Source organism: Octodon degus, unplaced genomic scaffold, assembly GCF_000260255.1.
Source record: "Octodon degus isolate 3935 unplaced genomic scaffold, OctDeg1.0 scaffold00137, whole genome shotgun sequence".
Lineage (NCBI taxonomy): Eukaryota > Metazoa > Chordata > Mammalia > Rodentia > Octodontidae > Octodon > Octodon degus.
This window is the reverse complement of record NW_004524713.1, coordinates 6,794,986-6,818,347: the sequence shown is the minus strand read 5'-3', so window position 1 is coordinate 6,818,347 and position 23,362 is coordinate 6,794,986. Positions and strand designations below refer to the sequence as shown.

General features: G+C 46.4%; 1 protein-coding gene across 1 annotated transcript in view; it reads left to right on the top strand.

Moving 5' to 3' along the window:
* Ttll11 (tubulin tyrosine ligase like 11) overlaps nt 1–23,362 on the top strand; it is a 269,365-nt gene that overhangs the window by 197,345 nt on the left and 48,658 nt on the right. Inside the window, 1 exon segment of the mRNA XM_023701587.1 lies at nt 18,752–18,997. Coding sequence (XP_023557355.1) covers nt 18,752–18,997 — 246 coding nt within the window.

The following is a 23,362-nucleotide window of genomic DNA, read 5'->3' as shown; positions in this document are numbered from 1 at the left end:
GGAGCTGGGCCCAGGAAGCATGACCTCTGTAGGCTCACCAGGAAGCTGGGCTGTGCTTTGGACCTGCCAAGGGTATAGCAGACTGCTGCCCTGGCTCAAGGACACTGTCCTGCCAAGTAGACGTACCCTGGGCTTGATCTGGGTCCCCAAGCCCAGGTGCGCATCTTTTCCCATCCCAACACTAACACCAGGAGAGAGGACACAGGGCAGGCTTTGTCTGCTTGCTCCCCAGGAGCTTCCTGTGGGAAGGACCCGTGCTTCACTGGCCCAGGTTTCCCCGCCACCTGCAGAACCACAGGAAGGGGTCCCAGCCCTCCTCATCGGGATCAGCCTTCTGGCCTCTCTATCTCATGCCAAGGCACGGTCTGCTCATCTCACTTGGGACACTCTGTTCGTGCTTTCTTATCTCGGGCCAGAATTGAGTCCAATCCAGCAAAGCTGTGCTGGGATCCTGGAGATCATTGGTATGTGCACCAGCATAGCATTTCCTAGTCATATTCTCAGTAGCCACCCGAACTCGATTAACGCAGGGCAGAGGAATCACAGGCTATCATTCAACCACGGCTGTATCCATATGCATGAAGCTTAGGGACCTGACTGCCTTGTAGAATTAAGCATAACCTTTAGCAGGACCAATTTCAGAGAAAGCTCTCCCCCTGCCCCAGCCAGCCCTGACAGGGTCCCTGTAACCCACAGTGAATGTTGTCCCGGCTCTTCAGCGACAGAAAACCGGCAGGGCTGCCCACATGTGACACATGCTCTTGAAGAGTCTGATGGGTCTCTGCCACTTAAGAAACTGGTCACATTTAGAAATATTTGGCTTCAGTGAACATGTCATGGCTATGTCTGGGAAAAGCATACTATTATCTCTAGAGCTTGTCTGAAACAACAGGCTTGTTCCTGAAACAGATGTTTCCTGAAACCCACTGTGACAGGCTCGTCATCCGGGGCTGGAGACGCGCCAGCACTTAGTCACCAGGCTTGCAAGGACGCCGCCGTCTCCACTGGCTGCCAGTCCATCTCGCACATGTGGGCCCCCAGGAGGTGCCCCCTGTGGCTCCTCCTCCTGGCTCCCCAGCTCTGAAGTTAAACAGTTTACAAGTCTGAGAGCGGAGACAGAAATAGCCGGCCAGGTGTGCCTCCCAGGAGATTCCAAGATTCTCACGTAGCGTCTTGGTGCTGTTCAACACACTTTCATGGAGGGACCGCTGGGAACCAGCCCTATGCTGGTTGCTGTCGCCTACATTAGCTCAGAGTCGTACCCTGAGTTTACCCATCCCAAGAGATGGGGAAACTAAGGCCTTGGGTGTTTCCAGGGATACTGTAGCAAGTCACTTAAAGCCATAAAAATTTATTTTTGCAGTTATGAAATCTGAGTGTTAGCAGAGCTGCGCTTCCCACTAAAGCTTAGGGGAGAATCCTTCCCCACCACTTCCACCTTGTGCTGGTTCCATCCGTTCCTTGGCTCCTGGCTGCATCATGCCGCTGTGTCTCTTGTCTTTACGTGGGCCTTTTCTCCATGTTCGTCAGCATCAAATCTCCCTCTGCCTTTAATGACGACTGTGCTCTCCAAATCCAGGATGATCTCAAGAGCCTTCACTTGACTCTACCTTGGAAGACTCTTTCCAAGTAAGAGCACCTCCTCGGGTCTTGGGGATTAGGATGTGAACCCGTCCTTGGCAGGGCAGGTGTCACTCTCCAGCCTGCTGTAGTCCTCTAGCTGGTTATCTCATTGCTTCCCAGGGTTTATGGGGTGAGGAAGGGTCTCAGCAGGAAGTGGGGTTCACCCGGCTGGCTCTGGGTTAACACCTCAGCCAGGAACTTGCTCTCCCAACTCTGTGAGGAATCCTGGAGCTGAGATACAAACACGGCCTGAGGGGCCTCTGCTCTCAGGAAAACCTCAGCTAGGAGAGAAGAGGCTTTCCTACCAGTGCGAGTCTGAGCTTGAGTCACACTAATGGGCCTCAGAACCTGTCTTTACTATCTCTAAGCTGGACCACTTGGGTAACTTATGTCAGCTGTGTCTCACAGGGAAAGAATCTCGTATGGAAAATGGGAATTACATTAGGAATAATCAGTCACCTTGGTGAGTGTAGTGGGGCACACCTGCAATCCTAGCACTCAGGAGGTTGAGTCGCATGGAGCTCAAGAACAATCCCAGCCTGGGCAGCTTAGCAATTTAGCAAGAGCTTATCTCAAACTAAAAAATAAGAGGAATGGATGTAACTCAGTGGGAAGACTCCGGGCTGGGTTCAATCCTCAGTACTGAAAAAAAGAAAACGTCTCAAAAGCTGGCAGTGAATGTCAAATGAGAGTGTGTTTTTTGCACAGCATGGGACTGGCAGGGGCCCAGGTGCTGTCCCCACAGCCTTTGTGGTGAGCTGATTTGCTGGCTGTCTTCCACCTGCTAGGACCCCCTAGAATATGAGGGCCAGCAGAATCTTCTGAGCCGCTCCTCAGAAGTCAGGGTGTGAGGAGCAAGCAATGTGGGCTGACTTCAGAATTTGAGCTTGGCTTACTGGAGAGACGAAGTTGCCAATAACAACATGGAAACAGCAAGAAGCAGGTTCTGGGGGACAAATTGTATTCAGCTTGGAGCACTGAACCCACTGAGATGCAAGTGGGACATCTGGGTGGATTTGTCTGGCAGGTGTTGGACTTAGAAGGTGACTTTTAAAAGCTCCATGAAGCTGAAGAGTGAGCCAGAGAATTCAACCTGTTTAGGCAAATTCTAGTGGTGTTCTGGGTGAAGGCTTTTGAGGATAGAGAGCAAACGAAAGGAACACGAAAGCAAGATGCACATTCCTTGCTCTGTGGTGACAGCAGTTGGCATTCGTGCCCACATGGTGGCTGTGCCGCCCTTTTCCCCCCAGGATATTGCTTGGGGTGCACTAGATCAGGGAGAGGAGACCGCGCTGGAGAAGGTGCAGTGAGCAGTGGCAAAAGGCAGCTGGTAGCAGCATTTCCTGAGATGCCAGGGGCGGTGCAAGGGGTTACACCCGACTCCCTCTGGGCCCTGGGGGAGGCCATAATTGCACCCCCTCAAGGTCTGTACTGGCATCTGGGATGGGCTCTAAATCTGTCCCTCAACACCACAAGCTCTTCACAGTCAACACTGGAACTCCTCTACTGCTGGCAGCAGTGGACTTCTGCCAGTGGGAAGGTTTTGTTTGCTTTTCTGTAAAAACAAGCAAGGGCGTTTCTCTGCTGGACATTATGGAGCACTTCTGCTACCCCTTGTCCTTCAACTGCCACCTCCCCAAATCCATCCCCCTGGTCCCCCTTCATGGTGCTGTGTGCCTTTGGCAGGACCAGGGGTAGGTCGGTGACATTGCCATGACAACCAAGGAAGAGGTGACCTCTGATTTTTTAGGTCCTACCTGTGAGCAGAAAACTAGATGCCAACTCTTGTTTCCTTGCATGAGAGGTGAGGTACCCACTCTACTCCTATCTACATAGAAACCTTTGACTCCACCAGGTGGGGGACATTATTTTATTTGAATGAATGGGTGTTACTAGAAGCTACTATGCAAAAGAAAACTATCAAGACAGCTGATGTCACACTGCTCCTTCAGGCTGTCCCCTGGGGAAGGGGTGTGGCAAGAAGTGAGTCCATCTCTAGACCCCAATCTGTGCCTTTCCACACCTCAGGGACTTTTAAGCTATCTCTTGTGACAAGGACCAGGGGCATGTCCAGTGATCTGCTAAGTTCCGTACGTTTGCTAGTCCAAGTGCATGCTAAATCTCTATGGATTTAGCATTATCACTGCTTTACAAACAAGGAAATTGATACCCACAGAGGTTAGATTCCTTCCCCAAGATCACTCAGCTGGTGACAGGGGGAACCAACACCCAGGCCTGCTTGATTTGTCACCCTTAAAACTCCTGCCATGATGCCGAGCTGCCTTCACCTTGTGCTTGAGCCCACACGGTTGCTCGAGTCTCCAGGGCCACCCGGGAGACATCATCCACAAAATGTGTCACGATAGCTAAACATTTAGTACCTTTGTGGGAAACTTCACCAAGCTCTGTCTGGATGTCTACTCAGGGAATTGGGCAGTGACAAGAGGAATTAACTACTTTAATGGATTTTGACAACAACTGTATGTTGGGGGAATTCAAATTACCTAAAGAAAAAAGTTAGACTTTCTCTCTGGACCTGATTGTTCATATGCATGCCTAATTTATGAGGTGAATGTTTAAAGTCTCATTTTGCTAGGACCAAAGTTTTTTGAGGAAAAGGATGATAGAGGTTGGTGCATCCTTCCAGAGGCAGTGGGCTGGAGGTGACCCTGCATCTTCGATTACAGATAGATATGCAATGAAGATGTGTCCGGTGATTGTGGACACAGCTAATGAGGCCTGATAAGGTTGACCCTCCTCCAGCCAGGCTGCAGCCCCTTGTTTTATGTCAGCCCGTTGAGTCCTCAGCAACTCTGCTGCCCATTTCTACTTCATAATAGTGGAACAGAGGCAGAGCAATACTACGGCTATGCCATTGTTACCAATGGGTGGAATCAGGACACAATTATTCCTATTGCCACTAACTGTTCTTATTACCTTAAAGATGCCTTTCTAGAACCTCAGCCTGAAAAGGACTCCCAGAGATCACGCTGCCCGTTTTCTTGGTACTAGGCAGAATTACTCCAGTTCTTCCTGCTGTCTGTCTCGGAGAATCCTCTGCCTACACAGCCATTTAGCAGCTTCAGATATAAGTACTGATATAAAGTACTCAGATACAAAAAAGAAAGAAATTCTATTTCTGGAAAACTCAGTCTTTCAGAAGAAAGAAGCCACAAACCTAAATGGCCAGGATGCAAGTTTAGAAAATGCCAAATTCCATACTATGCTGTTTCCAAAAGTGTGTTCTGAGTGGGAAGGGTCAGGGCAGGCTCATGGGCAGGCAGCGCAGCTGAGTAGTAGAGGAGGAGCAGGATGCAAACCTGCTTTGGGTGATGGGGAGGGCAGGACACACCCCTCCAAGACTTAGACTTTCCTAAGAACCTGGGCATGAGGCATGGGCCTGGGAGTCATCCCGTGTGTAAGTGAGATAGATACTTAGGCAGAGCATGGTGGTGTACACTAATGCTTCAGTCTTGACTGTGAAGAGCTTTGGGTGTTGAGGCACAGATTTAGAGCCCATCCCAGAGGCCAGTACAGCACTCTGGGAGGCTGAAGCAAAAGGATTACAAATTCAAGTCCAGAATGTGCAATTCAACAATTTAGTGATACTCTCAAAATTTAAAATAAGAGGCTGGGGATGTAGCTCAGAGCAAAGGCCTTGATACCGTACAAATAAATACCAAGTACAGGTAATTGATGTATGGTAGAACTCATGTCCACCTGTGGGAAGACAAGACAGTGACTCCCCCTTCCTCTCCCTGAACACAAATGCAAAGTCAGGGCGCCCTGGCCTGTGCACAGTCTGTGACATCCGACCTCACCCAACCCCAGAGGCCCCATCACATTAGTGCAGACCTCACACAGAACTGCACACAAGGAAAGTGGGACTCAGAAAGTGTGCTTCCGGCAGGTCATGGAATGAAGAGGGCTCCCTGTTGAAATTGCTCCCTGGGGGGTTCTCAGATGCCCGCTGGGTCAGGGAGCCCTCACATCACAACAGTGAGTGCCAAGTGATTTGAACAAAGTGAGCAAACTTGACCAGCAATCTGAAGGGGGACAAGGTGACCCAGGATGTGGCTGTGGAATTACTGAACAATGACGCACTAGGTGCATGGCATAGAGAAGAGAAGTAGGATCATTGTTGAAAACAAACTGGGTCTGGATGGAATTGGATGCCAAAAAGAGACTACAATGCAGGCAAAGAGTGACTTCGGTGCACGGCCTCCCCCCACTGATCGCGGGCATTCACACAGCCCTATACTTTGGTGCAGAACTGTGTTTAAACACTGAAATGTTTCCTGTTGCAGACACACGCCGAGTGTGTAATTAAAAGGATCCCTTCATTAGTAGAGCTATACAATGGGAGCTTGAGTTGGCCTTTCCTGCTAATTTTGGAGGTGGTAAAGAGGCTAACGTAGCTGCTGATTACAATTGTCACAGAGACAGTCCCTTGCTGTTGCCACCAGGAAACCTTTGTTCTCCCAGAGTACAGCCAGGCTCTTCCTCTTCCCAGCCACTGAGAGCAGAGGGAAAAGAAAGACTCATTCTGGCAATCAGAGAAGTAGAGGGCTGTGGTAGTGCAGGGCCTAAAGAATATGGTTTCTGGTTCACTTGGGCCATTGACTGATCCTCTCTAAACTTTAGTGTCTCTGGGTATAATCTCTAGTTAATATTTGTTAACAATGAAGCTATGTGAAAGTTGCCAGGGTAGACATGAATGGCGCAATAAAGGAGCCTGTCCTTCTGGAAACTTCCATCTAATCAAAGAATAGGTGTCTTGCAAAGAGCCATTTAAGGATGAGTGTGATCAGTCCTGTGAAGTGAAAGTATACGCACTGAGGGCCTACTGTAGTACACATCCTAGTGGAGGTGAGGTGGGGGGAGGGGACAGCAATGACAGTGAATGCGCAGGGGATGGTTATGTGCAAAAGGATGATTGACTCTGTTCTGAAAGCTATGGAAAGCTTCTTGGGAAAGGTGATAGGGAATCTTCCAATATTTAAGGATATGTTTTCCAAGTGGCTAATGTGAGAAGAGCAATGACAAAAGACAAAGGGAAGGAGGGGCATGGAAAGTGGAAAAGGAAGAAGGCAGAGCCCAGCCCACAGGGGTTCGTGAGCAGCCTGCCTGAGAAGGAGGACCTCGTCCGGTTGTCCAGTGGGCCTCCGACAGCCAGCCGCAGGCACAGCTATTGGAAGACTCTTCCTCTAGTGAAAAGCAAAGCAGTGGTAAGTAGGTCACCTGCAGAGAGACAGCGGCCAGCTGCTAGGGCATTGAGGGGCAGCAGAAAGAGAGACTCTGAGACCCCTGGCTAAAAGATGTCTTCTTCTTTCCTGCCAAAGTGGCCAGAAGGGTTCAGAGCCCTCAGAATTTCAGCTGCTCTTGGGTGTAAGCCCAATCATGGTGTAATTTCTCTCATGTTCCTTTGCTCATGTTAAAGGCTCTGGCCAGGAGGTCCAGGGGACTGGGTGCCTCTCCTCAAGCAGGGGCCTTGGCCTACACTACTCTGTGTGTTTCAAAAAGGAAATGAGACAAGGTCATCACTGGTGGCCCTTTTGAAGTTAACTATTTTTCTGTGAGGAGACCTGAAGGTCTTTTTTGAACACTGTGATAGTTGGTTGGTTGTATCAACTTACATAAGAAACGCCCACCGACATAGGCTCAGCATCACTTCTGGGTGTGGAGGACCCACCACTGGGAAAATTGTCACCAGAATGGCCTAGAAGGGAAGCAAGATGGAAGGCTGGCTCCTGTTTCCTTTGGAGGAGCTCCAGCCTTTGCTCTCACCTTGGACGTCATCTCCTGGCTGCCAGCGGAACTCGTCAGCCTCCAGCACTGACCCTTCAGCCTCCAGCACAGAACCATACACTTCCTGATATGGACTCATCCAGAACACTACAGTGAGCTCCAGGCTTCTGACTGAATCCTTTGGTCTCCAATGTTCAAACAGACTCTCTGCCTCTTCCGTGCCTGACTCTATGGGCGGCCATTGCAAGCCAATCTGTTAACCTTATATATTTGTATATCTTGGATTTTTAATTTTTTTATTTTTGCATATCTTGTAATATGTCTATTTCTTTAGTAAACACTGTTATGTGCATGATTTTTTGTGACATAGGTAATCCTGTACAGAGACAAGGGTATCAGACAAAGTGTAGTTAATTATCCATTGAAACATAAGAAAATGAAAAACCACAAGAACTCTCTAGAACAAATGCCTGACATGAGACTTCCTCAGTGGTCAATGGGGAAGACAACCTAGAGTCCAGTTACATGGAATAGGGTGATATGGGCACCATATTCCTTAAAGTTCCTACAAGTGAACACTAGTGTCCGCCATTGAGGGTTGGTGACCAGACATGGGCCATCACATGGGCCCTCAAGAGGATGCCCAGGAATACAGATTTAACTGATAGGCATTAAGACACTGTGCCAAGCACCTTGCTCCATTTTCTGTACTCATTCTTACATCTTTCCTGTAGGGTAAGTACCCTTATTACTCTCCATGTCATAGGAGAGGAAACAAACGCTTTGAGGCCACATGACCTTCCTCAGGTCATACTGCCAGTGGCAGGGCTAGAAGTTCAGCCACACCTCGGTGTACTTCCTCCAAGCCTGCACCACAAAATGACCTGGACCTCTGGATGCAAAGTCCCACGAGGAGGAGCCACCCAGCAGCACCCTCCCTGGCCTATGTGCGTAGAATGTTCCACTGCCTGACAGGGCTGCACAACAGCAAGCAAATGGGACTTCAGTGAAGGAGACGCTCTCTCTACGCTTGGGGACACAGGGTAGAGTGCTCTGTTGGAAAAGTAGTGAATTGGGAGGTCTTTGTAAAATGAGCTGTCAGCGCCTTCATCCATAAAATGAGAGGGCTGGGCCCAATGAACCCTGAAAGCCTCGCCCTCTCTGAAATGGCACGAGCTCCAGATCCGTGGGAGCCCTGCACTAGAATAAGTCCTAGTGTTTGTCCTCTCACTAATTCATTGTCTGGCCCAGCAGGGAAAACGGTCATGTGGCAACCCCAGGCTGGTGGCTCCTGGGAATCCATCCATGAGCAGGGACCGAGGCGGGGCTGTGGCTGTTGCCATGGGGTCCTTCACTAATTTGCATTCGACAAACATTCTGTGTCAATGATTCTTGTGAGCCGGGAACTGTGAAGTAACAGATTGATTTGTTTGGCAAACAAAAGGGAACAGCCACATCTAGATGAGCACTGGACCCTGCTAGGAAGTCACCGTGAGGTTGGTCACAGCCCCCTGACCTCCAAGTTGTTCAGCCTGGTGCTTTGAAGAAAGGCTGCATTTTTGTTTGTTTTGTTTTTTTTCATAACTTTATTGAGAAACAAATAGCCATGAGACTGTAAGGCTACATTTTTGATCCTAAGCAATGTCGCCTCTTTGTCTGTTCCCCTGCATCCCTGTCTTCAGCCTCACCATGTCCCATCAAGTCAAAGATGTCACTCCCTTGCTGTAAGGGAGGAGAAATGAGTTCAGATAAGTCACATGATTTATCTACTTGAGATGCTAGTGTGAACAATGTCTGGGCCTTGAACTCAGATAGAGCTGGGTTCATATTTAATGACTGAGTGACCTTTGGAAAATAGCTGGGCCACCTGACCTCAGGTTTCTCATCACTAAAATAGGACCTTATGCAGGCTGAGCATCCCTTATCCTAAGTGCTTGGGACAAAAAAGTATTTCAGATTTTGGATTTTTTTCAGATTTTGAAATATTTAAGGATGAAATAGCTTAAGGATGAGAGCCAATTCTAAACATGAACTCTTTTTTTTTCCATCTATACCTTCTACACACAGACTAAAGGTAATTTTATACAACATTTTTAAAAGTTTTGTGCAGAAAACAAAGGTTCATGATGTGGAATTTTCCACTGGAAGTCTCATATCACTGCACAAGATTTTATGGGCTTTTTGTTTGTTTTGTTTTTGCATTTATGACAAGGTGTACTGGGTGTGCAGTGTCTCACTGCATAGATCAGATTCATAGTGGTCCTCCTGTTTACAGCCTCCCAAGTGCTGGGATTACAGGGGCACACCACCACATCCAGCCTCAACCACTGTCTCAGCATGCCTTGGGACCAGGGCCCGCATGGCAGACCCAGGGATCAAACTTCTGGCCCCTGCATCTGCCTAAGCAGGTGCTTTAATCTGCTGAGCTATTTGGTCAGCCCAGAGTTTTGGGTTTTGGAAAAGTTTTGATTTGTGATTTTTGGATTGCAAATACTCGACCTGTACAACCTAACTCACAGGTCATTGCCAGGGCCAAAATGAGATCCAGCAAGGAAGCTGCCTGACCCTCCAGGCACTCAGTGCCTGCAAGCTGCTTATGTGGAAGCTGCTAGAAGCAAGACCTCCAGAGCCTGCCTGCTCGACCTACAGCCTACTAGCTTGTGTCTTAGGTCTTCAGTTTCCTCCTCCATAAAATGGGGATAATGGTAGCATCCACCTCATAGGATTTTCTCAATATTAAATTGTATAACAGTGTGAGTGGTCACACTGTTGTCACCATTGCACTTTGCTGCTGCTGCTGTTACACTAGGCAAGGGGAGTGTGGTAGAAGTGGCCAGGCCAGTATTAAGGGGAAGGCAGGGTCACTGCCTGAAAAGGAACCTCTGGGAGCAGTGCCAGCATGGGTCTGGGACTTAAGGGGCCCTGAGTGTCAGCCTAGGAGTCTCACTGAGTTCTTTTCCTCATCAGTTTGGAAGCCCAGTTCTCACCCATTTTGCAGTCTATCACCTTCTTTTCAAATTGCACATTACCCATCAAGCAAATGGGGCTGCTGTCATGGCAGAGATTTATCAAGCGACAGAGAGCTGGGCTACATGAGAGTTATGTTTATTTTTAGACTTCATCCTCCAACTCTTTAAATTAGCCGCGGGCCTAATTTGAGGGACCTCTTTGGTGCATGGTTAGCAGTTTCTTTAGGAATGTCGACTCAATTACATGTGCATTTGAAAGCTCCAAGTGACAGAGGAGATAGTCTTAGTTAAACAGCAGGGAAAGATGCCCACTGACACCCCTCTGTCACGCAGCACCACTGCCCATCAGGCTATCCTACCATGCTGCAGAGTTGCAAGGGACATGACCCGGGTTGTTCTCAGACTTTCGTGTCCCCTGTGTCCAAGCAGTAGTTGTCAGATCCTTTTCACGTGCAGTGTCCTGTGTTGGCTTGCTAGCTCAATGCCCGCAGCTGCTATCTCACGACTCATCTTCTTGCACCCAGACCAGCGATTCTCAGACTCCAGCCTGCTTGTGAGCCACCCACAGGCCTAAAGCAGATTGCCTGGCCCACTCGCAGGGTTTCTGAGTCAGTAGGTCTGGGCTAGGATCCACAAATGTGTTTTTCTAACAAGTTCTCAGGAGACCCTGTGCAGCTGGCCCAGCACGGCCCCTTCAGAGTGCTTTCCAAGAGCTCCCTAACTCACAACCCCCACACCCTGCTCCGAGCAACTGCATGCTGGAGGCAGATTCATCCTTCTTTGCCACAGTTCCCATCTGCCACTCCCCTCCTCAGAATCTTCCATGTCTTCAGCTATCAGCAAGAAATCAAATAGTAACAAGTGCTGGGGAGACTGCGGGGAAAAAGGAAGCTTTCTACATTGTTGTTGGGAATGTAAACTACCACAACTACTATGGAAATCAGTATGGTGGTTTCTCAAAAAACTAAAACTAGACATTCCATTTGACCCAGCTATGCCTCTACTAAACATCTTTCTGAAAATGCTAAAGATGTCATAGTAGGGCTGGAGAGATAGCTCGGTGATCTAAGCACTTGCCTGGCAAGTGCAGAGACCCAGTTTTGATCCCTGGTACTGCATGCCATGTCAGCCTCAGAACGCAGGTGCCCCATGCCTGCCCTGAAACCGGGTGTGGTGGCACATGCCTGTAATCCTAGCACTGGGGAGGCTGAGACAGGAGGAACACTATGAGTTCAAGCTGCATAATGAGACCCTGTACCAGATAAATAAATAAAATTAAAATTAAAGAAATAAAAAGATGTCATAATACAGTGATACGTAACATATCCATGATTAGAGTAGCACAATTCATAATAGTTATATCTTTGAAGCAGTCTGTATTTCCAGCAGCAGATGAATGGATTTCTTTTAGAAATTGAACCCAGGACTACTCTGCTATGAAGAAAAATATATTTGAAGATATTGAGTGAAATAAATCAGATGCACAAGCATAAATATCGCATAATTTCTCTTCTATGAGAAACCTAAAAGATAAAGAACCAAATAAAAGACAGCTAATAGGAAATAGGAAGAAGAATTTTTTGTAACTGAGAGGGAACAAAGAGATGGAAGGAGACAATAAGCGAACACACATATGATGTACACGTAGCAACTCCCCACAATGAATGTTATCACTTTGTACTATAAACATATACTGATAAAATTTTTTAAAGAGAAAAAATAACCTATCACATTCTCATTTTCTGTGTGACAAATCTAAGCATCTTTCTCCAGAAATCAAAATTAAGACCAAAGGGGCCGGGGAGATGGCTCAGTAGAATAAGCACTTTCCTGGCAAGAGCAAGGGCCTGAGTTCAATTTCTAGTTCTGGAAAAAAAAAAAAATTAAGACCAAAAAGCACACATGTGTCTCGTGTAACACCACCAAGTCAATGTTTATGTATGGGGCTGTCGCATGCTGCGAGGCCACTGTCCTCATCCTGCTTCTAAAGCTGCTGGGACATGTAAGTGCTTAGGAAATGTTTCATAAGTGGACAAAGGGTGGGAAGCACGCTGACCTAGAAATGGGAAACTTCTCCAGAGAAGAGTCAAGTAATCCCTCTGAAATTGGCATTTGAACTGTCATGGCCTGGGTCTAGATGTCCCCCAAAGCCTCCTGTGGAGGTGAGGCTTTTTAGAGATGGCTGGATCTAGAGCATGTGATGTTGGCCTTCAGAGTTTGTGATTACTAGATCAATCCACTGATTGGTTTGCCACAGTTCTGGGTCTGGATAGTAGGCAGGCCCACCCTGGGTGTGAGTGGACCCACCCTAAGGATAAGCAGCCTAGATAGAACATAAGGCACTGGAAGGGCTGCTGCGTTGCTTGCTGCTTGCTGCTTCTGCTGCCTCCTGCCTGCCATGCACTGCTTCTCCACAGCAGTGCCTCTCTGCATGTCCCCCTATCTTGGAGTTACGGACTGAAGCCTCCCCAAACTATGAGCTGAAATAGACCTTTCCTCCTTTGACTTTGGGTGTTGGGTATTTTGTCTCAGCAATAAGAAAAGTAGCTAAAACAGACCAGGTTATATTTATCTCCCTATCTGGTTAGTTTCTGGGGATATATACAGTTTATAAATAAGAAGACATGTCTCTGCTTTGATTCAATATCAACTACACATACGGATGATAAGCATGGAGCATGGAGTGAGACTGTGCTAAGTAGAAACCCTGGCTCCACAGCTCCTCCTGTAAGTTTGGGCAACTATTCAGCATCTCTGGGCTTTGGCTTCCTAATCTGTAAAATGGGAATTATTTCCACCTACTACATAGAACTCTTATGAGATACAAATGAGATATTATAAGTAGTTTAGTACAACGCTTGATATATCATAGGTCCCCAGTAAGTGGCACTGATTTTAGTAACTTTCCAGACAAAATAGAGATGTATTTTTTTCCACAGGCATTTAAATGAAAAACAATTCCATTATTTTTGAAAAATGCTAATAGATAAAACATTCCAAAATTCTTTCCTTTATTCTAATGAATCAAGGGTATACCAAACCCAATTTTTTAAAAACATGATCCCAAAGGACTAGCAAGTGTGGTTTATATTTTCTTTACCAGTCACTTTTATTTCATAAGCACAACATTTCCATTAAAATGCTATTAAGTAAAAACAGGATTTTACAGTGTTTGTGATGGCTTGGTTCTCAATGTGATAATTACAATTATCTCCAGCAAAGATACCATTTGTCATTGTTTTCTTTCCCCTTATATATCAGTTATGTTTTTAGTGCCTTCTTCAAGTTGAATAAAATCACGTCCCTTTGAATCTGCAGTTCAGAGTCCATGAAAATGTCATCCTGGCTGCGAGGGCCCTTTTTGTCTTGAGGTCACTAACTGGGATTTGGGAAGGATGGAGGGTGCTGGTCATCCAGTGGACGCAGAAGCCCTTGCAAGGCATGTGAAGGTGTCGCACAGGAGAGAAAACAAACTCATTCTGCACAGCTCTGGGGCAAGAGGGAAGCGGGGGTGGACTCTGGAGGGAGATATCCCCTGGTGTGACATCTGGAAAGCCTGTCCTGTCTGAGAGATCCTGAAGGTACGCCATCACTAGGACAATCTAAGCTAAGGCCACCACCCTGAGTGATGTGCTCTTTAAATAACTACTGATGTCAATGTCACTGCCTGGGCTTAAATTTCTTCTTTCAACATTGTTATAAGGGCCAGCCAGATAGCTCAGCAAACTAAAATGCCTGCGTAGGCAGACACAGGGACTCGGGTTCAATCCCTGGCATGTCGTGCCGGCCCTGCCCCCATGCTGCACTGAGACAGCAATTGGGACTGGGCACGGTGGCACGCGCCTGTTATCTCAGTGCTTGGGAGGTTGAAAACAGGAGAATCACCATGAGTCCGATCTGTGTAATGAGACCCTGTAAGATCCTGTACTAAAAAAAAAATAAATTTAAAATAAAATAAAACATTGTTATAGATAGCGGTAGTGGTCACACATTGTGAATGTACCGAATACCACTGAGTCGATCACTTTAAAATAGTGTAAATGGTAGATTTGATACTAGGCAAATTTTTATGTAATGACAACCAAATAACATCAGTTGTTAGAATGACCTGCAAAGGTACTCCTGGGGGAACATTTGATGCTCATAGGGAGCACATCGCCCAGGGCACTGATCACTAGGCCCTATTTAGTTATGTGACAGGCTGTGCTGATAAATAACAGGAGGAAGGATTATTACATTATGGTTCAGGCTAAATACAGAGTGTTACAAGTCCACAGGAATGACAGCATCGTGACAGCATCGAAGATACTTGTGAGGCAGTATAAATGGCAAAAAGGACTGAAGCTACATGACTTGTTACCCTAACTGTTAATATAGATATCACGATTAATATTTGAGTGGTGGGATTACAAATGATTTTGATTCTTTTATACATTTCTCAAAGTGCCTATGAAGAGCATGAATTCCTCTTATCATTTAAAAATAATTAAAACTCTTTGTATTATAAAAATAAACAGCAGTATTTAGGATTTTGTAATCCCAGTGGGAATCATGATGTGCTTTAAACTAGCAAGCTGGTAAAAAACCCACAAAGTACTGGATTAGAAAAATGTATTTATAATCCTAGTTCAGTCCACACTAAGAGGCGCCAGCCCTTTCTGAGCCTCAGCTTCCCCACTTGGAACAGGGTTTCATCACAGTCTCCTCCATGGAGTTGCAGGAAGATCAAATGAGATCGCAAGCGCAGGACAGGTCTGTAGACTGAGTTGGTTCTCTGAGTTATTATCATTGTCACTTGGAGTGCTCAAACTATACATTTCCAGGTCCTCCCTTCAACAGAACTTCCTGAGTGCTTCTCATGTCAGTAACTGCCACTTATCCAGTAATTTAAGAGCTAATTTCTGGTAAGAGTGTCACTCTTTTCCTCATTTTTCTTCCTACAACCTTAGTGGGAAAACACTTCTTTTCGTCTGAAAAGTAAGCACCTGACTTTTATTTACTGGCTGAAGCTCAAGGTGAGGATGACAGAACCGTTCTTGCTGGAGGAAAATGGCACAGCCCTGGGAGTATCCGCCTCTCCCAGGAATGAGGGCTCTCCTCTATCTGACAGAACGTTTGTTTCCCCCAAACCCTCCTGACTGTGACCTTTACAAGAGGTGTTTCCTCTCATGCTGCGCTGGTGCGGTCTCTGTCTTGGCCCTAGTGTTAAGATCTACTTAGAAGTGGGCTGGTGAGATAGCTCAGTGGACTAAGAACCTGTAAGCAAGCACAGGGGACAGGGTTTGATCCCTGGTCCCACATGTTGTGCTGGTCCTGCCCCTGGGTGAACTGAGCATGTAATCCCTGTGCTGGGGAGGCTAAAAACAGGAGGATCACTACAAGTCCAAACTGCATATTGAGACTCTGCACCAAAACTTATAATATACTTAGAGGGGGACTGGCAAGAGGAGAGGACCACTTAGGCAGAGCTGTCAAGTAAGGTGTTGTTTCTCTGTGGACCCTCTTTGCCATGTAAAGGGGCTTCGCCTTCAGGCTCACATTGCTGGCCTGTGTGTCTAATGAGCTCACAAAATAGTAGAGCAGGCTGGCACACAGGCCAACGCAGTATGGGTGACAAGTGGAATGGCACACGAATTCCAGGGCCAGTAGTGTGGTTGGGGAGACCTCAGAAGAAGCCAGTGAGGGCCAGGGAGATAGCTCCATAAGCACATGCCTCGCAGGCGCAAGGTGCCAAGTTCAATCCCCAGCAACACACACACACACACACACACACACACACACACACACACAAATTGCCAGGTAGGTAGGGCCAGGAAAAACAGGTACAAAGTCACCGACATAGCCCAACATGGAGACAGATGGTATGCTGGCTTAGACATGGGACAGGGACACAAGGCCCCTGCATAAAGAGTAGAGAATAGGGGCTGGCCTGGCCTGACAGCTCAGCAGACTAAAGCACCTGCTTAGGCAGAGTGCAGCAGCCAGGGCTCAATCTCCAGCGTGCTGTCCAGCCCCACCCCCGGGGTTCGCTGATGACGACTGAGACTGGGCGTTTGCAAGCGCCTGTAATCCCAGCCCTTGGGAGGCTGAAAACAGGAGAATCACTGTGAGTCTGATCTACGCAGTGAGACCCTGTAGACCCTGTCCTAAATACAGAAAAATAAAAATAAAAAGAGGAGAGAACGGTAGTGATGATGAGTCAGTTCCATGAGACATTGCTCTGAGTTTCTTGGATCAACTCATCAGCCAGGCAGTATTCACTGGCTGTGTCTAATATGCTCAGTGCCCCCTCTTAGGAGTGGATACAACAGGTCAGAGAAGGTGTCCCTTGTCCCAGGGCAGGCCAGCAGCAGGAAAGGGAGCCAAGTAGCAAATACAGAAAGAGATGCTGGGTGCCCAAAGGGACCAGGAGCGCGGTGGCTTCAGGTCTGTGATTCCAGACCACCACCATGAGCAGAAGAGGAAGAGCAAACCGTGGGGGCTGGCTGAAGTAAAATATGTACCTTCCAGCCAGCATCTGAAAATGAAAAGGCCTGGGAAGAAACCAGGAAGGACCTGGAGGCCCAGAGTAAGGATGGCAGACTTGGGAATCCTCGGCTGTTAACAAATAAATGGCCTAACCAAGTGTGCTTGGAACTACTACTCGAAAGAGGCTGACTCAGGTGCCAGCCTGGTGAGTGCATTAGGGATGGTGTGGTGGACGCATCTGTGTCAACTTGCCTGACTTGGGTGCTGCCCACAGGCGCATTCTATCTCCCTGGCCCTCTGGGAGTGGCGGGGTGGGGCCTGGAGGCGTGACTTTGGGCACGGTCCATGCTCCCTGGCACCTCCCTCTCTGGCACTGTTCCGGACCTGCTTCCTGGTTACCGTGAATGAAGCAGCTCCGATGTACCACCCCCTTCTGCCACGAGGCCAGCAGCCCATGGGCTGAATCCTTGGAAGCCACAAGCCAAGCGAAGCCTCTCTTCCTCTAAGTTTCACGGGCTAGGTATCTTTTTCAGCAGTAAGAAAGCTGGAGGCAGGAGGACCTGGTCTGAAGCCTAAATAGGAGCTGACAGAGCTCTGGCTGGGGCAGAGCGGGCGTGGCTTTGAGGACCAAGGGGGTGGCACTGACTGCAGAAACAGAGACAGAAGAACGTTGACATTTACTCTGGATTTTCCTGCTTGGGTAACTGACAGGTGGTAACAAGACTTAGGGCATGGTATTATGTTGAGCTGTAGGGGACTCAGGTCAACAATTTCTGACACTGCCAGTCCAGAGGAAGACCCAATACTACTACGGACTACTGGACTCTTAGAATATTTTGCTGATTTAACACACCTATAATATTCAAATGACGGAACTAAACAAAAAAAGGGGATACAGATGAATGTCCATTTTGTATCTGTGTATTCAAAATGGTTAGGTTAGATATATAGTTACATTCTCTTAACGAATAGAGGGATTTGCTCTAATGGTGTTTGTAAATAGGATATCATGTCTGCATCTTGTACAGCAAATAACCACTAGGAAGAATGTATGCAATGTGTTAATTTTTGAAACTGTCCTACCAATTTGATTTGAAGCTGTCTCAATGCTATTTGTCTCTCAATAAAATTATGGGGAAAAATGGTTTAAAAATCCAAATAAAATAAAATCAAAATCAAAATTACTGGACCAAGGGTGCATAGATGATGTGCTGTAGTAGATAGTGTTAGCGTTCTAGAGTGGCTGTATCAGCTTCGTTTCCCACTAAATGTGCATAAAAATTTTGTTCTATATTTTGGCAAAAAAAAAAAAGGCTTAGGGCACAGGAACCCCAGACTCAGAATGAGTGGAAATGACACATGGATCTGAAGGGGTGAAGGGCTTTCGAAGCCAGAAGTGGATATTTGAGAGTTATTACCTGTAACCTTCCTAACTATCGGAATACTTTCAGAATAAAATATTCAGACTAAGGAACCACACTATGATCACTTTTTGTATGAGTTCCAAATAAGAAAATAGTTAAGCCAGAAAATGTGATTGTTCCTATTCCTAGAATTGGGTAACTGATGCATCTTTGCAAATTGTTCATTGAACTGTGCCCATGGCTTCTTGCCAGCCCTCAATGAGATTTTTATATTTCTTAATTATTCAATTACTACCCATAAGTAGGAGTTTGAAATCAAACTCAGACTGCTCCATAATAGACCTATTCTTTTGGATCATGACTACCGAAAGGGAAGTTTTCCATACTGGGAAACCGGGCTGGTAGAATGGAGGAGGTGTCAGTTTCCAGCGGTGGAGGTGGCGCTGCCCTGGCTTCCAGTCCTAGACTTGCTGCAGCCAAATAAAGCAGTGCTGATGCCTCCTACTGAGTGTGCTGCAGTTCAGGGGAAGGAGCAGGTGCTGGGGAAATGCTGTGTTATAACTTCTTTGCATCGTTTAGGTCTCAGCAGCTTGAAGAGGCATCAGCCAAGAAGGAAGACCCTCTGGACAGCGAGCAGACTGGCGTCCCTGACACCAACCCCGAAGCCCAGCTGCCCTCTATTTGCCTCAAGCAGGTGTTCCCCAAGTATGCAAAACAGTTCAACTACCTGCGCCTGGTGGACAGGATGGCAAATTTATTTATCCGGTTCCTGGGAATCAAGGGGACGATGAAGTTGGGACCAACTGGCTTTCGTACCTTCATAAGGTCAGTGGGACCTTATGGCTTGAGCTTTGGTCAGGACAGAGTCCAGTCCCAAAACTGCCTGGTCATAGCTGGATTAGTACCCCACCTGAGGCTGAACAGGCTTTGTGGGGGGCACTGGCTCTGGCTCATAGTTGATGTTTGTTTACTGCATCCATCAATGGATGTTATGACCACGACAGCATTCACAGCCTCAGGTTCATGGTCACAAAACAGTTCTGTACTACTGCCATCTGTTTTTCATTTCTATAACAAAATACTTGAAGTTGGATAACATTATAGAGGAAAAAAAGGTCAGCTCATGGTTTTTGAGGCTAAAAGTTCAAGGTGGGTTACCATACTGGTTTGGCATCTAATGCAGTCCTTGTGGCAAGTAGTGTCATGGTGGAAACAAATCAGGAGAGAGAAGTCACATCTAGACAGAAGCTGGAAAGAAATTCAGGGGCTGGCTCATTCTTATAACAACTTGCTCTCCTAAGAATTAACTCAGGGTTCCACAGGAACTGCTTTAATCTCTTCCAAGTACCCAAACTCAGTGACCCCAGGTACCTCCCACCAAGACCCCACCTTTTAAAGGTTTTATATTTCTCACCAACCCCACACTGAGGACCTCGCCTCCAACGCAGGAATCCTTGCGAGACACACCCAAATCAGAGTAGCATCTTGACTAGGTCCTTAAGCACGCATTATTCATCACCCCTAGGGGACAGACAGACCTTGTGCTCCTTAACCCGAGGGTCTCAGCTGGTACACAGCTGTCGTCTGACTGTTGGCCAAGTCGCCACAGAGAAATAAGTCATATCTTTTTAAAGTGTCAATTTTTGGAAGGAAAAGTTAAATAATTCAACAGATAAATAATTTAACGTGTTTATTCTAATATAAAAATAACATGGTTATATTAGAGACACTAATACAAAACTTGCATGATTTTAAAGATAAAAATTGTGAGATAACAAAGAAAAGAGTATGTTTGCTGCAGCCTGCAAAGTAAGCAGCCGCTTAAGTTCATCCTGAATTTGCTTCTGCCCTGTGGGCCAGGTCATGATCACCCCAACCTCAGTGACCTTGTATTGTTCACCTGGCCGAAGTTATCTATGGTTTAGGATTGTGTGAGTGAATGAGGTTAGTTAAGACTGGTAGGAACATCTAGCATAAAGTAAGTGATCAGTTATCGTTAGCTTCTTCCTACCATGTTCAAAGAATATATATTATATAAACCTCTCATGCAAAAGGTCCTGTACAGGATGTAGAACAAGGTAGGTTCCCATGAAAATGTACCAAAAGAATGACTCTAAAGCCCTTCAACAAACATGAAGGGAATCTCCCCTGAGCAGTTAATAGGAGCAGGAACATGTCAAGAGTCTACACTGACCCTCAAGGTTGCTGTGTTTCCTCGTTGTTGATTTTCATATTTCTACCCTGCACCTCAAAATCACACTCTTCACAGTTTTATTCATTAAAACAAACTTAGAAACCTTGATTTGAAATCCATTTTTTGTCAAAGACTTTTCTTCAAATAAGGTACATGAATTCTAACTCTAGCTTTCTAGTAGTCTTTTTTTCCCTGGTTTTATTCTTAGTACATGTGTGCAGTGCGTTCCTCGAGTGGAGCTGGGACGTGGACGCAACGCATCTCGATTTTTTTAACCTCCTTTCCCTTCCTTCCCCCTCGCTCCACCTCTTGATCCAGCTCCCATTTGAAAAAGATCAATCTCCCTGTTTTCTATTATCTATCTTTTATTTTGATCTTTGTATTTTGGTTTCCTGTAGAAGAGAAGAAACCATGAGATATTTAAGCTTGTGCTCGATGGATTTCACTTGCATTGTGAAGCTGAGCTTGCATTTGCCTACAGATGACTTAAGCTTATCCTTCTTTATGGCAGAGTGCTGCTCCACTGTGCATAGATACTGCATAGGATGGGAAACAAAAGTATTGGCAGGAATTTCTGGCATTTGAGTAAACCTTAAGGTGTGTGCCAGGTGATTCTGAGAAGGGCTCTGCGTTAGTTCCAGGGTGACAGATTTGGGAGAAGAGAAGCCCAAGAGTGCAGGTTTGGGGTTGGACTGGATTTGACTTGAGGATCAGGCATACTACTTAGTAGCTGTGTGGCTTTGGGAAAATCCTTTATCTTCTCTGAGTTTTGGTTCTTTTGTCTGCAAAATGTAGGTGATCATTCCTGCCTTGCAAGGTGACTATGAGTTGGGAGATGACATATCATAAAGCACCTGGCTCAATATCTAGTTCATAGGAGTCTTGCGAGTGCTGTGTCCATTAGGCAGTGGAAATTTTCCAGGACGTCAGCAGGGACATGTCACTATTTGCCCTCATAGACCCTGACTCATGTAGAACTGCATTTGACTTCCACTAATAAGAGTCTTATGTAGAAATGGCTTAAATAGTGAGTTTTCTTAGATATAACAAGAACTTTGGTAATGGGGATTTCAGGGTTAGCTAAGACTCCAAAATATAATCAATGTCCCACTTTCTTGTCTTTCTGCTGATCCATTCTATGCGTGCGCTTCCAGTTTCGGAGTTGCCTTATGGTCACAAGATGGCCATTGTGGTTGACTGCTAGGTAAGAAAAAGGAAAGAAGAGCAAAGGTCTCTTTCAGGTACATTAGGTCCCCTTAAAAGCTTTCCTGGAAGCTGTAGCTATTTCCATCTTATTGTCCAGTAACATGGGAAGCTAGGAAACAGATGTCTTTCTGTGCATCTGTGATTTCATTATAGAGAAAAAAAAAAGAGAAAGAGAAGTTAGGTAGGCAGCCTCTGCTCCTTTGTTATTCTGGAGACTTGGAATGTAAAGAAACAGCCAGTGACACTGAGCACAGGTCATGAGAGTACTTGAGACACCGTGGAAGCACACAGGGACCCAGGAGAACAGTGAAGTTGAGACAATAGGGGACTTTGGCATGATGTGTCCACAGGCCTGCACCTCCTGGAGCAAACCAGGGACTCCCCAGGCAGTTCTCTGCATCCCTGAACTGGTGTTCCAACTCAGCATGGTAGTGAAGAAACAGCTGGGCTTCACATGGACATCTTAGGAGCTGCAAGTCACAGTGACCCTGTTAGAGTTGCGAGGGCTCTCTGCCTCTTCCTCAGCTCCTGACAACTCAGGAGGGGTCTCACAGAAGGAAGTAGGAGGCAGGCAGGGGGACATGGAGCCCCATCCTGTCTATGGAAGGGCTGCTGCCTGACTGGGATTACTAAAAAAAAAAACAAAAAACAAAATAAAACAACCAGATTCACTGACTTTTATTTAAAATCTTGGCATACCTATAAAGGTTAAAGCTGACAATTCAAATGACAATTATACCCACTCTGTAGGTTCTACCAGAGCATTGGCTGCCTGTAGAGGCCATGGTGGGGCTGAGTTCTGTTGTGACCGCCAAGGAGACACCCATTCAGAAGACTGTGATGTTTACCCACAACCTAGCAGAAAAGACAGAATTGAGATTGGGCTGCCAAAGAAGATTCCTTAAAAAATTTTTTCTCAGACTAGAACAGTGTAATGTCAAAACTATTGCTACCAATTTGTCTCTGTGTAGTAGGCTTTCTGGTTTCCCATCCCTTTGTTCTCTGGAATTAAGGGCATTTGCATGAGAAACCAACTGGGGGATGCTAGAGACCATTAGGTCCCTGCAGCCCTGTCCCCATCTGTGGCTGAGGCTGTCAGTGGAGCCTCAGTAACCTTGCCACGGAAGGAGGGACATCTTCAGGTGGGGAACAGGCCACCCCAGAGGACAAGCTTCCTGCCTCATTCCACAAATGTCTATTGTAATTAAAGATGCAAGAAGAAACGGACAAAATCTCACACAACCACTAATAGGCTTTTCCTTTTAAAATGTGCCAGGAAATCCCAACAGCTACTTAATGGGAAAAGATGAGATTCTCTGCTCTCAGATTTATCTGGATATGTTCGGTCTTGCTAGTTAAATTTAACAGCAAGCAGTTTCTCTTGCTAACAGCTATTCTCTCTCTCTCTCTGTCTCTCCTTTCCACTTTGGTTTAAATTTTGCCTCATTATGAATTAATAATATTGATGCCATATGTTAAATTGAGCCAAGTGCCCTTCTCAGGAGCACTTTGGAAAAGATACACTCACTGGTGAGGTACACACGCCTTTCCCACGCGCAGAGCAGAAGCTGAACTTGGCTTGCATGTCTCCTACCCACCTCCTCTCCAAGTCCCCTGAAGAGAATGAGAGGGAAAAAAATACTAACAGCCCCATGCATTTGTTTTCAGGGTCCATCTCCCATCACGTGTTGCAGAGATCAGCAGTTTTCAGAGCGAATTATGCAAATGCAAGCTGGCCAGATTCTATTCTTCTTTTTCACCAAGAAATGAGAAATAATGACCTGTCGTTC